At 48.3% G+C, this 16864-nt stretch overlaps 2 protein-coding genes across 4 annotated transcripts in view; one reads left to right on the top strand and one right to left on the bottom strand.

Moving 5' to 3' along the window:
* Positions 1-5457, top strand: part of Atg4b (autophagy related 4B cysteine peptidase) — a 40971-nt gene extending 35514 nt beyond the window's left edge. For both annotated transcript variants that reach the window (XM_057762589.1, XM_057762591.1), the window contains exons 9-13: positions 815-893; positions 1156-1301; positions 2334-2390; positions 2932-3025; positions 3760-5457. In XM_057762589.1, the coding sequence (XP_057618572.1) occupies positions 815-893; positions 1156-1301; positions 2334-2390; positions 2932-3025; positions 3760-3833 (450 nt within the window). In that variant the 3' untranslated portion in view covers positions 3834-5457. The remainder of the gene's footprint in view (positions 1-814; positions 894-1155; positions 1302-2333; positions 2391-2931; positions 3026-3759) is intronic.
* Positions 5458-7135: 1678 nt separating this feature from the next.
* On the bottom strand, positions 7136-16408 carry Dtymk (deoxythymidylate kinase). 2 transcript variants are annotated; one of them, XM_057761775.1, is made up of 5 exons: positions 16167-16408; positions 15482-15590; positions 13567-13657; positions 9520-9717; positions 7136-7558 (listed from the first exon to the last, which is right to left on the bottom strand). In XM_057761775.1, the coding sequence occupies exons 1-5, from the start codon at positions 16300-16302 to the stop codon at positions 7448-7450; spliced, it is 645 nt and encodes a 214-aa protein (XP_057617758.1). In that variant the 5' UTR covers positions 16303-16408; the 3' UTR covers positions 7136-7447. The 2 variants fall into 2 exon arrangements, with proteins under 2 accessions (XP_057617758.1, XP_057617759.1); XM_057761776.1 differs by lacking the exons at positions 7136-7558; positions 13567-13657 and having other exon boundaries at positions 9543-9645; positions 16167-16384.
* Positions 16409-16864: the final 456 nt, after the last annotated feature.

Here is a 16864-nt window from a genome sequence, read left to right as displayed (position 1 = left end):
GAGAGCCTTGCTGTACAGAATGGCAGTACTTTTTATTAAAGTCTTTGACTTTCTTTTTTTTTTTTTTTTTTTTTTAACTTTTTTGGTTTTTTCAAGACAGGGTTTCTCTGTAGCTTTGGAGCCTGTCCTGGAACTCCTTTTATAGACCAGGCTGGCCTCGAACTCAGAGATCCTCCTGCCTCTGCCTCCCGATTGCTGGGATTAAAGGCGTGCGCCACCAACGCCCGGCAAGTCTTTGACTTTCTAATCACCTCTCCATGTTCAGATAAAACCAAGAATAAAATCCCTCACTGATCTTGATCTTGTTCTGTCCCTCCAGACCTCCTAACTACCCTGGCCCCTCCCTCTGCTGTAGGTCCCAAGATCACTTCCTCTGTCACTTCTGCTTCCCCTGCTGATTTCCCACTTTTCTCTGACTTGTCCTCTGTTGTCATTTCTCCTGTCCCATTGGGTCAGGCTGATGTCTGGCCAGGCTACCTCTTCCAAGTGCCTGCTCATATTTCCCACCTATTGTTAATCCATAAGCTCTTCCTCAATCCTGTCACCGCTCCAAAGTTTACCCAGATAGAACTATGAGCCTGTGGTGTGTATTTGTATTGTCTGTACTGGAAGCTCTTTGAGATACGTCTTCTCATTTTTCCTCTTGTGTCATTCAGGTAAGCCTCTGGAGGCCATAGCCTGCCCGAGGTTGTGGATGGTGAAAGACATCTCCCGGCCGTGTACTGGGCTAGTGTGTGGGACTGTCTAGGAGCAGTCTTCTTGCATGCATTGCAAGGCCAGTGTGCTCAGTGGCCTTCCCTCTTCTCTTCTGCAGCACTGCTTCATGATGCCCCAGTCCCTGGGTGTTATCGGAGGGAAGCCCAACAGTGCCCACTACTTCATTGGCTATGTTGGTGAGTCTGATTTGTACGCTATGGGTTCGTAGGGATGGTCTGTCTCCCTGAAGAAGTGGGTGTTTCTGTGGACTTGTATTGTATTCACTTGCCTCCTCCTCACTCACTGTGGTGGCGTGCACCCCACTCCGCCTGGCATTTTGATGTCTACTTACCTTCTGTCTGCTGACTCTGATGTGGGTTTGGATGTTGCTCTGGTCTGCTCCCTCCCTCTCGCCCAGCCCTAGCCAGCTGCGTCTGACTTCTCTGTCATCTCGCCTAGGTGAGGAGCTCATTTATCTGGACCCCCACACTACACAGCCTGCAGTGGAACTGACTGACAGCTGCTTTATCCCTGACGAGAGCTTCCACTGCCAGCACCCTCCCTGCAGGATGGGCATTGGAGAGCTTGACCCGTCCATTGCTGTGGTATGTTCCAACCGTGCAAACGGCCAGGAGTCCTACAGTGGAATATAAAGTCTACGCTGTAGTAGTTTTTTAGAGTGTTAGATTTATATAGTTAAGGATCCTCATATCCTCCCCTGAGACTGTGCACCTCCTGAGCGGCAGTCACAACCACAGTGTGTGTGAGTGTTGCCTGTGCTTGAGTGTTACGTACCAAGTGTGTTTTGCCTACTCTGTAAAATACAAATGACAGCTTGTTAGAGTCACCCGTCTCTACCTCATTTCCTCTTAGTTTTTCCATCATCATTTTGTTGTTTATTTACTTAATATATCTTATAGACAATTCCCTTGAATGAGCTTTTCCATCTCCCTTTTTGATGATATAGTAGGGATTTCTGGTGAGTTATATAAACCTGCCTACTCAGAATGTGTTTGGGGAAAAGAGGATGAAAAACTAAAAATGTCAAAACAGTGCCATACCCGGGGAAGTCATTGCCTAGTTAGGCTGCACATCGTGTTGCTCGTTGGCAGAAGTGCAGCATGTCTAGTACCAGTCTGCAGTTGTCACACAGACACAACACCCAGAATATACCCTGCAACATGTGCCCCTCCCAAGTTCTACAGAGAGTAGGCTGGGACTTCCTGCAGAACCCGCTGGTAAATTCCTCAGCTAACTGGTGTGTGTATGTTACAGTGAATGCAGCTCAGTAGCTCAGTAATTGGAACTTGGTGTCCTACCGCCACCTAAACAGCCCACCTTATAGAAGGTGCTAGACACATGGGGCTAGCAGGTGCAGAGAGCACCAAGTTTGAGCCACAATTCTAGCTTTTGAGAGCTGAGATCAAAGGAAACACATGGTAGAATCACTCCCCTTGCCACCATGGGATAGGCCTTACCATCACTGAGCAGAGTGTCCGTGTGTATGAACCATAGCATGGGCAGAGCACACAGCCTGGCATGTGTTGGCGAGTGCATACCAGGACCCCTGAAGACTAATGATCACAGCTTCATGCTCATACAGATGTGCTCACTACTCATGGTCCTTTTCATTTCAGGGGTTTTTCTGTAAGACTGAGGAAGACTTTAACGATTGGTGTCAGCAAGTCAAAAAGGTCTGTAGCTGCCCCTGTCCAGAGCCAAGATGAAACTTCTGGGGACCCAGGCAATGAGGTGGCTGGGGTAAAGGGAGCCTTTTTGCATGGCCTAGCTAGGAACCCCATTTACTGGTTGCATGGGGAGTTTTGTTCCTGCCTCACACATGTGGGCAGACTGAATAGGGCAGGGTGCCTCACATCGCTGTTTCTCTTAGCCATGTCTAGGTCATGATTGGCCATCTTTTACCTAAGTTTTGCACATTAACTTTATGGTAGAGTTCTGGCCCACTCACATGCCTCTTGTGGTTATGGGGTGGCAATAAATTGTATGCCAAAGGCTGCCCCTGTGCCAGTTGCTTCCTGCTGTCTTCCCTGTGCCTTCTGTGATCATGTATGCCTGATGGAGTAACAAGCCATTACCAGTGGGGCAGGCCTGTGCTTTGCTGACCACTGTGTTGGTCTATACTGTAAACTTTAGTATGGATTCCACTTCCATTTTCTTATCTGTGAGGCTATCGTGACTGTCGAGGTGCATCTAACAGCCGTGTCTCACTGACAGCTATCCCTGCTTGGTGGTGCCCTACCTATGTTTGAGCTAGTGGAGCAGCAGCCTTCCCATCTGGCCTGCCAGGACGTCCTGAACCTGTCCCTAGGTGAGTGCTGAGGTTGCAGAGTCAAGTCTGACTGGGATAATCTCCTGTCCTGATCTCTTAGTTTGTGTAATCTGTGTCTGACACAAGCCCTCGGGTCTTGGTCTTTTTCCTTTTAACCATTGTTTATATGAGCCCAGGTGCAAATAGTTGGTTGCCCCTGTGCCTCAAACCCTGAGCTTGGCAGCAGCACAATACATCCATAGTCTGCCAGGGATTATTGAGCCAGACATGTTCCCACAGGTTCCTTGGGTACTCTTGTGACCAGGCACAACAGGTTTGTGATGATGAAGTCCAGTGTAAGAGCCACTGGGGATGAGCAGTCTTGCTCCTTGGCCTATGGCTAGTATGCCTGCAGGGGGCAGCCTGGGTCCTATGGGCCAGCACAGGTAGAGTTCAGGGGCTGGCCTTGGGCGACAGTGGAGGGAAGCCTGGTCAGACCTGCTCATTCCTAAGCTGGTGCAAGGAGGGGGTGCCCTCATCCTCCTGAACTGCTGCCGGACCCCATCGCTTGTCTGCTGGCAGGAGTCAGGTGCCATTCTCCTCCCTTTCGTGGAATTCCCATCCCTCTTAGGGGCCTTGTCTGCACTCCTGTGTGCCTGTTAAGGCTGCAGTCAGGAGGGGCTGTACAGGGCCTAGCAGACCTATTCTAGTTAGTGCTCCTCATGTCTTCCCAGCCAACACACACCTACACCAGCTCCTGAGAGATGCCTAATGTTCTATCTTGTTCCTTCCAGATTCTTCTGATGTAGAGAGACTGGAGAGGTTCTTTGACTCTGAGGATGAAGACTTTGAAATCTTATCCCTCTGAAAATCCTAGGGTTTGGGGATGGCCTCCATGGCCCTCGTTGGGGTGCTTTGAGAACCCAGTCCTGCCTTGGGCACTCAGTGTCTGCGCATTCCATCACCCAGCCCACCTCTGCCAGCACTGTGCGCCTGTGCCACCTCTGTCAGGGCCTGCTCTGCTCATGGACCAAGGACTGCGGTGCCTGGAGTCAGACTGCCTAACCCCAAACATAGCAAAGGCCTGTCCACATGAAAAAATCGCCCATCAGAAGGCCTGGTCAGGAAGTGCGGCGGGCCAGGAGCTTCCAGAGTTCTCCGCTTGACACTGCCAGCCCCGGCCAGCACATCAGCTTTGGTCCCGCTTTCTCCTGGGCACCTGGTCTGTGGTTTATTTGGAATTAAAGCCCTGTTTGGAGTTGTTTAATGAAGACATGAATTTCTGGGGCACTTCCCAGGTCAGTCTTAGAAGACCTGCAGGTTGATGTATACAGAGTAACAGTCACAGCATGACCTCATACTGCTGGGCAGGGTGAACGTTTGGGCTGTCATCTGCCCCGTGTGATTCTCAAGGGCTACCTCAGTAGGAGAGCACATGGAAAGAATTACAGCAAGGCTACTGCTGGCTTTGGAGAGAAAGTATTCTGGTGGGGCATTTGGAAAACCCAAAGATACTGGTGTGCATGGGCACAGTGTGGACACCTGGACCCTGGAGCAGCTGACAAGCTCCCAGGGCATCTGGAGCCGTGGTCCTGATTCCCATTAGGACCTCACTAGGGAAGAGCTTTGTTTCCTGTAAGGGGCTGATGCATTTCAAGACACACCGCCTGCTGCTGTTAGCTTGCTACCCAGCTTCCCTTTGGGAGGAAAGGGAGGGGAGCAGAACTGCTCTTTGCTTGTGACACTGTGCCTGCTGGTGGTAGGGTACACACTGCTACTTGAGCCTTCTTCCATGTTCTTGCCCTTCTCAGAAACCCTCCTGGGTCACAGAGAATTTCTTGGTTTGGGGCCAAAAAGTTAAAGAGCTATGGCTTTTAGTGCACAGTAGAGTATATTTAAATGGAACCGGTAGCTCCAGGCACCAGCAGGTGCAGTGTCCAGACCCTCCTTGGCGCTCATTCCCATACCTGCCACCTTCTAATCCTGGCTTTCTGAGCCTTCAAGCTTTGATGCTCTAGGTCTGCTGTCTTAGAAAGAGGCCTTTCCTTCGCCCTAGAAGATATGAACGGGGCATCGCCGCTTGGGATGGCCCTTGCAGCTTTTCCTAAAAGCCCTTCCCTAGGACTCTGTAAGCGGGGAGGTTGGAGCTGCTCTCTGATGGCATATGCCAGATGTGACAACTCAGAGTGGCCCTCAAAGTGTTCATGACATAATTTATTTCCTTACACTCTCTCTCCTACATCTTGTCCCTTAGCTTCAGGTGGGATGGGATGGGGGAGGGCCCATTCCTCTGCGGCTTCACTTCCTGAGTCCAGTCGCTATTGTGCTGCTGTGGCCCAGGGTCTTGCTGCAACTCCTGCTGATGGTACCAAGGGCAGATGTGGAACAGTACAGCCTGAGGGAGCTCTCCGGGCTTGAGAAAGGCTTCCTGAGGTTGTTCATTCTTGGTAGTCTAGTTTGCAATTCTTAATGGTAAATAATAAGTTTCAGTAGAAAACAACATTTGTGTGTGTGTTGATTTTTTTTCCTCCAGTTATGGTTGGCTGTGATTTTAGTGTTGACAGATTTCCCCATGTCGGACAAGTAGTTTGCCCTGTGTCTGGCCTAACTGTGTAGCCAGTGTCGTTTTTCCCTCATATTGAGTAAACCTGTGGCCCTAATGGGAAGAAGTGCAAGGAGAACATGGTATAAAAATGAGCCGGGGGCGGGGGGGGGGGGGGGCGGCGAGAGATGGCTCAGCGGTTAAGAGCCCTGCTCTGCTCTTCCAAAGGTCCTGAGTTCAATTCCTAGCAACCACATGGTGACTCACAACCATCTGTTATGAGGTCTGGTGCCCTCTTCTGGCCTTCAGGCATACACACAGACAGAACATTGTATACATTATAAATATTTTTTTTAAAAAATGAGCCGGGGGCTGGAGAAACAACTCAGCAGTTAGGAGCTCTGACCTCTTCCAGAGAATCAGAGTTCATCCCCAGCACTTACACTGGGCCACTCACAACTGCTTATGACCCCAGCTCCAGAGGATCTAACACTTCTGGTCCCTGTGGGCATATACACACAGAAATAGTAAAAATCTTGTTTAAGCCGGGCAGTGGTGGCACACACCTTTATTCCTAGCACTCAGAGCTCTGAGTTCCAGGACAGCCTGGTCTACAGAGCGAGTTCTAGGACAGCCAGAGCTACAGAAAAATTCTGTCTCAGAAAAAAAAAAAAAAAAAAAACTTGCTTAAAAAAATGAAAGCAGTGAAAAGCACTTACAAGGCTTGTCTTCGGTTCCTTCCAGGCAGGCTGTACCTGGCTTTGGCCTGGGGGACTAGTAGACTGAGGATCACCTCGTTCTGCCTGGTGGCATCTCAGTGGGACAATCCTAGGTGACACCTACCTGCTCTGAATCCAAATAAAGGAAAACTGCTGACCCAAGTACAATGGCCCAAGGCGAGGCTTAGCACTCACTCTGCTGGCTTAGGGCTGCTATGCTCACAGCACACGACCCACTGCTCCCCAGAAATGCAGGCTATGCTGGCAGTAGGGTTGATTTCCCAGCATCCAGAGGCTTCTACATTCCTCTCAGGGCTACAGATGTTCTGCATTTCCTGACCTCCGGCTGGTTGTTAAGAGGCCTGTGATGACACACCTGGCTAATCCCCTACCATTTTTTTTTTGTTGTTTGTTTCGTTTTGTTTTTTGATGAGTATCTCACTGTGTAGCCCTGGCTAGCCTGAAATTCAAGAGATCAACCTGCTTCTGCCTCCTGAGTGCTGGCATTAAAGGCATTAAATGTGCACCACCACACCAGGGTAGTTCTCAGCACAAGGTACCATGCCATGACATCCACCTAGCCCACACCTTTTTGATCCTGTGGGGGAATGTGCTTCACCTCACCTGTGACACACCCTACACATACAGGCTGTATTCTACCAGGAAGTAAATGTCAAATCATCCTGTTTTGGAGGGGATAGTGTGAGAAGCTTCAACAGCACACACACAAAAAAAAAACAGTTATTATCAGTGGGTCTAGACTGTTGAACATGCCTTTTGGTAAGTCTGGCCATGCCTGAGAATACAGACTCAGCATGGAGCCTGGTAACGCTGATCAAGCCCACAGTGGAAATCCCGTGAGTAGTAAGCAGACCCATCTCTACAAATTCTTAGGGGAAGCCAGTGAGGTACATTTTCAAATAAGCTTTTATTAGTGTCTGTAAAAAATATAACTCTCAACTAATTGATGTTTCTAATGATCTCAGTGAAACTGCCCAAAGTTACCACTAAAGGTCAGTATGGAAATACCATAACACATTAACGCCTTTAGGATCAAGGAGTCAGGAGAAGATATTGCACAACTTGTCCATACCACCACCATCTCAGGTTATGACGGAGGCTTGTAGGTCTCTTCAGGAAGAGCTCCCACTGAACAGTGCTGTGGGTCTTCCACCAGTCTCCTAAAGGACCAGAGAACAGTTTCTGCAGTGGAAGTCTAATCTATTTCCATAGCTCCTCCAGTGGACTCTGTGCGGCGCTGCGGATGGCGTCCTCGGAGAGAACACGGATTTCTTCATGGACATCCTCAATGCTTCTGGAAGCATCAACCACCTGTCACCACAAGGAGAGAGCAGGAGAGCAACATTACACCACCTCTGTCCTATTCCCAGTGCATGTGGTGACCTCAGTGAGCCAGGGCCTGCAAGAGCCAACCTAAATCTCAGGGACCCTTCACCCACAGCTTTCCTTGAACCTGGTGTTCTTGGCACACCATAGCTTGCATACCTACTGCATCCCAGACACAGGAAGCAACATGCGCTAGCTGCTCATCTTGCTCCTAAGCAGGCTGAGCAACTAACTATCCTCCAGTTGATAAGAATGAACAGGCTCCATGCCAGGCATGGTGACCCACCCTTTATAGTTCCAGAACTCAGGAGGCAGAGGCAGACAGATCTCTCTGAATTCAAGGACTACATAGTTCCTTCCAGGACAGCCAGGGCTATGTAGAGACCCTGTCTCAAAAAAAAAAAAAAAAAAAAAAAAAAAAGGAAAAAAATCAACCTGGTTTGTTTCCTGTCCTCTTGGGAGATGAAAGCTGTCCTAACAGCTGCTCTGTTCCTTCAGGACAGGTAGATCCAGGTGTGAACCAGGAGAGAGGGTCTGAATAAGTGTCACCATCTCCAAGTCCCACCATCTGGAGGGGGTCTGGACAGGACCCTTGTTTCTGTAAGTCTGGCTAAGACCTCTGGCAGAAAACATTTAAAAAGCTTCCAGGAGTGCAGAAGGGTTATGGAAGGAGTCCAGGTATTTCTCAAAGTATGGCTAAGTGCATTAAAACTCCACAGGGGTCGCTTCCTAGAAGGGAGCGTGACAGCCACACTACAGCCACACAACCCTGGCCCAGACTATCCAGGGTGCCTCTCTAGGCTGACTTAACGCCCAGGAAAGAGAAGGGTATTCGCATCTGCTCTAATATGGCAAGACGATGCGGAAACTTAGGATAAACTTTGCAATCCTGAGGACATGTAACATAAACAAAGGTCAAGTAATGCCAGGGAAATAGCGCCTTCAAGTAGACAAGACTGGCTTGTGATGTTGTGCTGCTCAAGTGCCAGCTGCAAGTCTGGGAACCGTAGGCAACAGTTAAAAGACGGCCTGTGCGGGCAATGCCAGGCCCACCAGGACTATTCCAGAGTAGATGTGTGGAACGACGGTGCAGTTAGGGTCAGAGTAGGAGCAAGCAGCAGAGAAGGGGCTCATGGTGGCTTCCATGCGAGGAACAAGATGGAAGCTGAAGCCAATTCCTGAGACCAATGTTGAAACAAGTTTACAGAGTAGAGGAAACAGGACCAGAGGGAAGCCTGGTATGGACATTTCTGTGCTCCAGGAAATGGCCATGCATAGGCCTACAGGCTTCAAAGAAATAGGCAGGATTAAGGCCCAGGTTGTAGCTATAGAGGAGAAGGTGCCTATAATGACCGAGAACCAACTGGAAGGCCAGGAAGAAATCACTGCATGAGCTAAAAGAAAAAGACATCTCACCATGAAACTGGCAAACTCCACCTTCTGACAGTAAGTATAATCCAATTATAGACCGTACAATGAAGAGTCATTCCTATGAAAAAGACTGCAAAGTAAAGTGTGATATAGCTTGCAAGACCATGTTCTGAATGGTGATGTCACAGGACTAAAGGCTTGTATAAAATAAGGTAACAGACGTTTGCTGGGGCTCATCTTTGAGTCTTGCAGATATAGGGTATCTCGTTCTTATGAGAACTGCTCCTTAAACTCATCTAGCCCAATAGACAAAGCAGGAGTCTTAGGGTTTTGTAAAATCGGTATGAGGATTAGCCTGTTGGCATAGAGCTGGAAGTATAGCCCAGTGGTAGGTGAGGCCCTAGGTTCTGTAGCTAGCACCACTACTGCCACCAGAAAGTCTGTTGGCAGAGAACCAGAATAGCTTCCCTGATTTCCCAGATGGGTAACCAAACAAACTATACCAGCTGTGCTGATGTCAGCAGAGGGTAGACTGCCACACAGGTCTTCGACGGCTGTTTGTAGCCAGCACTCACCTTCCAGTTCAGGTTTTCATCCTTCATGAGCTGCTGGAAACACAGCAAAACCTGCTCCTGGAAACTCCCGGTCTCATAGCGCTCAAGCCCAAACTCTCCCCGTGCCGCAGCGTCCAGCAATTGTAACTGAAGGAACAGGATCAGGTCGGGCTTGGGAAGGCCCACGTCTGGTTGTTTGCACCAATCCAGGGAAAAATTCTGCCAGCAGTTAGAGAAAGCAGACTGAGTGGGGTATAAGCTTTTGCTTCAAAGTGGGGTTGAGGGACCTGCTGCAGATAAGAGTTAATAGGAAGGCGTCACGGCTCTGTGCTCTGCACTCGATTTATGAACCACATTACGTCCTGGGCCATCTCAGAATAAGGCATGGCATACGCAGATGTCCTGGTGGTACAGTCAACCTAGAGTCTGAGCTGGAAAGGCACTTGTTCCAGAGACAGGACAGAGAGCTCTGTGCCGTAAGCTTTCATCTGTATTCCTCCCGAGAGACAATGAAGGAAACAAGCAATCCTGGAAACCCACTGCATGCTTGTCCGCCTACTAGATCTCATGTACATAGATACCCACTGCATGCTTGTCTACTAGATCTCATGTACACGGAAACCCACTGCATGCTTGTCTACTAGATCTCATGTACACGGAAACCTCATTTATGCTTGTCTGCCTACTAGATCTCATGTACTCAGAAACCCAGTGCATGCTTGTCTGCCTACTAGATCTCATGTACATGGAAACCCACTGCATGCTTGTCTGCCTACTAGATCTCATGTACACGGAAACCCCATTTATGCTTGTCTGCCTACTAGATCTCATGTACTCAGAAACCCAGTGCATGCTTGTCTGCCTACCAGATCTCATGTACATAGAAACCCCATTGCATGCTTGTCTGCCTACCAGATCTCATGTACATGGAAACCCCATTTATGCTTGTCTGCCTACTAGATCTCATGTACATGAAACCCACCTCATGCTTGCCTGCCTACTAGATCTTGTGTACACGGAAACCTACTGCATGCTTGTCTGCCTACTAGATCTCAGGTACATGGAAACCCCATTTATGCTTGCCTGCCTACTAGATCTCGTGTACATATTCTCACTTACTCCTTTCATCGCCTTGCTAAAAATGTTTCTAGAAGTAAGTCTGGAAACACTATAAGCTCAAGAAGTAACCCCAGAGACCCTCCCTTAGGGCTATCATGTGTACCTATCATCTGTCCTAGCTTCCTTATACAAACAAAATACTTCATCAGGGAAGGACTCTTAACATATGTAAAAGAAACAGCAGAATATAAAAGGTTATTGCCACTTGGCAATCTGTCATCCCCAAGGACTATTATGTAAAGACGCCAGACACCATCTGCTTCTTGTGAGAGGACCCAAACACTCTCAGAAGTTTACCAAAGTACAAGGTAAACACATGAAGCTAGGTGTGGTGACAGCACTTGCAAAAAGTGGCAGCAAGAAGACAGTTCAAGTCCATCCTCAAATCAAGCTGAGCTACAGAAGACTGTCTCAAGGCCAAAACAAATGCAATTCCAGCACTTGATAGCTAGAAGCAGGAGTTCAGTGTTATTATTAGCTATATAGTGGGTTCAAGGTCAGCCTGAGACTGTCTCAAAAAACAGTAAGGTTTGTGGGAGATGCCAGGCTGTGGTGGTACATACCCTTAGTCCCACCCAGCCACGGGAGGCTGAAGCAGGCAGGTCTGAGTTTAAGGCCAGTCTGGTCTACAGAGTTCCAGGACAGTCGAGGCTACACTGAGAAACTGTCTCATAAAACCAAAACATCATCAACAAAAACACTATCAAAAAAGAGCGGAGGAGCTGGGCAAGCGCATGCTTTGCCTGAGTTACACTCTCCTACATGGAGAGATGGCTCAGCTGGTAAGAGGACTTACTGTTCTCCCAAAGGACCCACATTCAGTTCCCAGCACCCACATGGTGGCTCACAGTTCCCTGTAACTCCAGTCTCTGGGGATCTGAAACCCTCTTCTGGCCTCTGTGGACGCTACACATGCAGGCAGAACACTCATACACAGAAAAGTAAAATGAATACATCTTTAAAAAATAAAAGACTCAGAGTTATACTCTTAAGACTCAGAATATTTTAGATGTGAATGTCAGAAAGAGATGTGGGAACTTACACATCAAGGACTTAAGGGGCTGGAGAGCAATGGCTACCATGCGTGAGGCCCTAGGTCCAAGGCCCAGCAGAAACAATCAACCAGCCCACCCCTTGGGCCACTGAGATGGTTCAGCTTATAAAGACCCTGACCATACAGTCTGAGACCTGAGATAAATTCCCAAAACTCGGTGTAAGGAGGGAAGTAATTCTCCAAAGTGGGCCTCCGCCCTTCACAGGCTTGCTGTGGTATCTTTACACACAATAGAAACAAATAAATAGAGATGTAAGAGGCGCCTAACACATGGGCCTTAGTCAGATTCTGGCTTAATATAATAAAAATACAAGGCAATCAGTCAGCTCTTGAGAGCTGGGAAACATGAACATTGCATGTTTAGTGACTGATGTCTGTGTTGAGGCAAGATTGTTTTTACACTAACATTCTTGGGCTAGAAGTGGTGGTGCCTCTCTCCTCGAATCCCAGTGCTCAGAAGGCTGAGACAAGAGGATTACATGTCTGAGGCCAACACGATCTACTGAGTGACTTCCCCCAAGTGTGGACTACAAGGGACCCTGACTCAAAAACAGCACCCCCAGGTGCTAGAGAGATGGCTCAGGAGTGAATAGCACTGGCTGCGCTTCCAGAGGACCCAGATTCAATTCCCAGCAACCACATGGCAGCTCACAATGGTTTGTAATATCAGTTCCAGGTGACCCAACACCCTCTTCTGGTCTCTATGGGCACCAGACATACTTACAGACAACACACACACAATTTTAAAAACCTAATCCCAGCACTAGGGAGGCAGAGACAAGTGGATCTCTGTGAACCTGAGGTCAGTCAGATCTACATAGTGAATTGCAGACTAGCCATGGCTACACAGTGAGACCTTGTCTCAAATGAACAACCCCCTATTCCCAACCAACATACACACGCGCACATGTGCGTGCATGACACACACACACAGAGTTACATCTTAGATGTAAACTTTTATTAAGCTAGTTCCAGGACAGGAACCAAAAAGCTACGGAGAAACCCTGTCTCGAAAATAAAAAAATTAAAAAAAAAAAAGAAAAGAATCCACAATGCCATCTGATACCGAGCAGAGGATGTGAGTGTACCTGAAGCTAATGATACTACTGGGAGGTTTTCTGTTGCCAAACAGCTGAGGTTTAAAAACTAAAAAGCAAGGGGCTGGAGAGATGGCTCAGAGGTTAAGAGCATTGCCTGCTCTTCCAAAGGTCCTGAGTTCAATTCCCAGCAACCACATGGTGGCTCACAACCATCTGTAATGGGGTCTGGTGCCCTCTTCTGGCTTGCAGGGATACACACAGACAGAATATTGTATACATAATAATAATAATAATAATAAAAAAAACAACTAAAAAGCACTGTCAGATGGGTGTGGGGGGAGGGGGCAGGGGGCAGGACTTCAATCCTAGCATTTGAGGCATAGGCAGAAGCAGGTAGATCTCTATGATTCAGGGTGAGTCTGGTCTACATAGTGAGTTCAAGGCTAGCAAAAGCTACATAGTGAGACCTTGCCTTAAACAAACATAAATGGGACAATATTTTTTAGAAATAAAAGAAAAAAGGGCACTGCAGGTCCTACCATTACACGTATGAAGCAATGTAGAGGCTCCAGTAGCCTAGTCATTCTCTCTCTGGTCACAGAGTGAGGCAGCACAGGAAAAGAGATCAATCATTCAAATGGAAAACACAACACTGTATGTGAAAATCCCGCAGGTACATTTCTTTATTGATAAAAACCAATTTAATCTCGCAAGAGGGTTAAAGGAATGCCAGGGCCATCAAATTCCTAAGAGTAACTTGAATACGTACTCATTGTGGTTGGTGGCATTGAAAAGGAAGAAAAGCAGGCCCGGGCCCAACCTGGCAAACCGAGAAAGAAGCCAGACAGTACTCACCTCCTTGGCGCCAGTGAAGGCGACCCCAGAAAAGGCGTATCGATCCAAAACAAGGGTCACACCCTGGTTCAACTTCGCCTTAATTAGCGGCCTGAAACACAGAATGCTCTTGAGCGATGGAACCGGTTTCCCAAACTACCCCAACGTGGAAATCCCATACGATGTTAGTTACAGCACAGTGACGTATAGGCTTATTTACAAAGCTGTGGGTCCTCTCTCTAGATGATGCCGGTGGAGACTTCCATCCGCCCTGCCATGGGGAAGGGGAACCAACAAAGAGCAAAGGATGGCAGAGGGCATGGGGAGCCAGAAGGTGAGGCTGATACTTGTGCCCAAATCTGAACTGCGAGTATAAGAACAGACAAGAGATAAGGACGTTATAGGCTCACCACCACTGCCAGTGTGCCAAGCCTTAGATGTCTAAGGACGAAGGGCTTAGCATGAGCAAAAAAAAAAGGCCAAGTCAGACTCATCTCACAGGAGGCATTCAGTTTTGGACGGTGGGGGAATGTAGCCCAGGCTGGCCCCCAGCTCTTGATCTTTAGGGCATGATGGCACAAACCTGTAATCCCAAAACCTGCGAGGCTAAAGCAGAGAATCCCCAGTTCCAAGCCAAACTAGACTACATATTCATCAGGCAGGACCTTTAAGAGTTTTTGTTTGTTTGAAGATTTATTTATTTTATGTATATGAGTGCTCTATCTACATGTATGACTTTATGAAGAGGGCATCAGATCCCACTAAAAACGGCTGTGAACCACCATGTGGCTGCTTGGAACTGAACTCGGGACCTCTGGAAGAGCAGTCAGTGCTCTTAACTGCTGGTTATCTAGCCTGTCACAGAGGTGTTTTAATGTATGGAGCTAGAGTCAGTAATGTGAACTTATAAAAGAAAAAAAAATCGTGCCAAGTGGTAGTGATTTATGCCTTTAATCCCAGCATTTGGGAGGCAGAGGCAGGCAGATTTCTGTGAGTTCAGGCCAGCCAAGAGCTAGTTCTAGGACATCCAGGATTACACAGAAAAACCCTATCTTGAAAACCAAACCAAACCAAACAAAGAGAGCTAGTCGGTGGTGACACACACCTTTGATCCTAGCACTTGAGAGTGCAGAGGCAGATAGACCTCTGTGAGTTCGAAGCCAGCCTGGTCTACAGAGCAAGTTCCAGGACAGCCAGGGTCACACAGAGAAATCCTGTCTTGAAATACCAAAAGAGAGAGGAAAACCTGGATGCCCTTGGATTTGACAACACCAAAGACTAAATCCATGCAAGGACTGATACGCCAGCCTCAGTAAAATTAAGAAGCTGTGCTGTGAAAGAGACTATTAAACAAGCGAAAATGCAAGCTCCCGGGGGCTGGAGAGACGGCTCTGTGCATAGATTGTTTGCTGTGTGATCATGAAAACTTGAGTTTGGATCTCCAGAACCCAAAATTAGTGAGCTCAAGGTTCAGTAAGAAACTTTGTCTCCACTGGGAACAAGGGCAGCCTGGGCTACAAGGCAAGTTCCAGATAATCAGGGCTGTTATACAAGAGAAACCCTGTCTCGTAAAACCTAAAAAAAGGAAATTTTGTCTCAGGACTGGAGAGGTCAGGGCTAGAGAGGTGGCTCAGCAGTTAAATGCTTGCTGCTCTTACAGAGGCTCCCGTACCCACAAGGCAGCTTACAACTGCCTGTAACTCTAGGTACAGGGATCCGGCCTCCATGGGCTGCAGGTATGAGGTACACAAGCACACATGTAGCATTTATAGTACACAAAAATGCGTATACATAGCCAGGCAGGAGGCAGAAGCAAGAGGATCTCTGTGAGTTCCAAACCAAATATATATATATATATTAATGAAGCCGCACATGCATTCCCACACACGCCACACAAGTCTGCAAGTTACTAGGGGGAGCAGTGAGTCGTGTTTACACTTGTTCCCAGCGGTTCGCAGAAAAAAGCAGGTGCACTGAGTGATCTTCCAGTTCTGTTTTCTTTTCTAAGTAGGAATTCAGGAGCTTGCCGATTTCTGTTGATCTTTCTAGGAGAAAATTGCAAATTACATGATAGTTTGCACCTAAGTTTATGACTTGTACTCATTATCTAACTCTAAACGTTACCAAACCTCTAGACAGGTATGAACCGCAAACACAAGGTGGATTACTCCTGAAGCTCAGTTTTGGCTAGCCACCGGAACGAGGTTCAAAGCCTGTCGTCACCTCTCCGGCATTAGGATTATAAGCAACTGTACCGGCTTTTTACCTCGAAGACTGAACTCGGGTCCTCATTTCAATGTGCATTTTATCAACTAAGCCGTCTCCACCAGCCCAGAAGTGACACTGCCCACAGTGAGCAGGGCCCTCCATCAATAACCAATCAAGAAAATGTCTCGCGTGCTTGCCTGCAGGATAAGCTGGTGGGGGCAATTTTCTCAACTGAAAGTCCCTCTTCCCAAAGACTTTAGTTTGTGTCAAGGTGACCTAAAACTAGGCAGCACATCCATTGCACAATAATAAATAAATATCTTGAAACTTTTTAAAAATACAAAAACTAAGCCCAAAGAGAGAGATACTCTCAAGTCCCGCCCACCGGCCCGCCCACTGGCCTGTCCGCGCACCGGGGAAACGCAGCAGCTCGGCTCGGTGGCCCGAGGCGCACAGCGCGGTCACCAGCCGGTGGCCCTGCGTGGTCTTGCCAGCACGGTCCACGCCCTCCAGCACGATGAGCGCCCCCCGACGCGAAGCCATCGCCATCCCGCTCAGTTCCCGCCAACCTGTCAGGTTCCCGCCAATGTTAGCTGCAGCAGAAGGCGGGAGTGCGCAGGTACGGCCGCACCGCCTCTTCCGGCTGGAAGCCGAGTTCGTGTAGCCTGAGGAAGAACCGATTCCGGTTCCGGACGTTGCGTAGCCCGTGGCCCGGGTCCCAGCCGCCTGGTGACCTCCCACTCGCGGAACTTCCGTTTGCAACGCCCTGAAAGGGCCAATCTCGGGTTAGGGTTGTACAGGCTCCGCTCACGTGAAAATCCCAGAACAGTAGCGGAATCAAATTTTCATGTCTCTGAGTTCTCAACTGCAGGGTTCTAAAAGTTGTTTTCATCACAAGAAAAGAGCCATCTTAGCGGGGCTGTGGTGGTCCACGCCTTTAATCCTAGCATTTAGAAGGCAAAGGCAGCCGGATCTCTGTGAGTTCGAGACCAGGCTGGTCTACAGAGCGAGTTCCAGAACAGGCTCCAAAGCTACAAAGAAACCCTGTCTTGAAAAACAAACCCATCTTATGCTTTCTTCCAAGATATGCTGCAGCTTCATCAAAGCGTTC

The sequence above is a fragment of the Chionomys nivalis genome, chromosome 2 (genome assembly GCF_950005125.1).
Source record: "Chionomys nivalis chromosome 2, mChiNiv1.1, whole genome shotgun sequence".
NCBI classification, from domain to species: Eukaryota; Metazoa; Chordata; class Mammalia; order Rodentia; family Cricetidae; genus Chionomys; species Chionomys nivalis.
The sequence above is the reverse complement of the archived record's forward strand: the minus strand, read 5'-3'. Positions and strand labels throughout refer to the sequence as shown.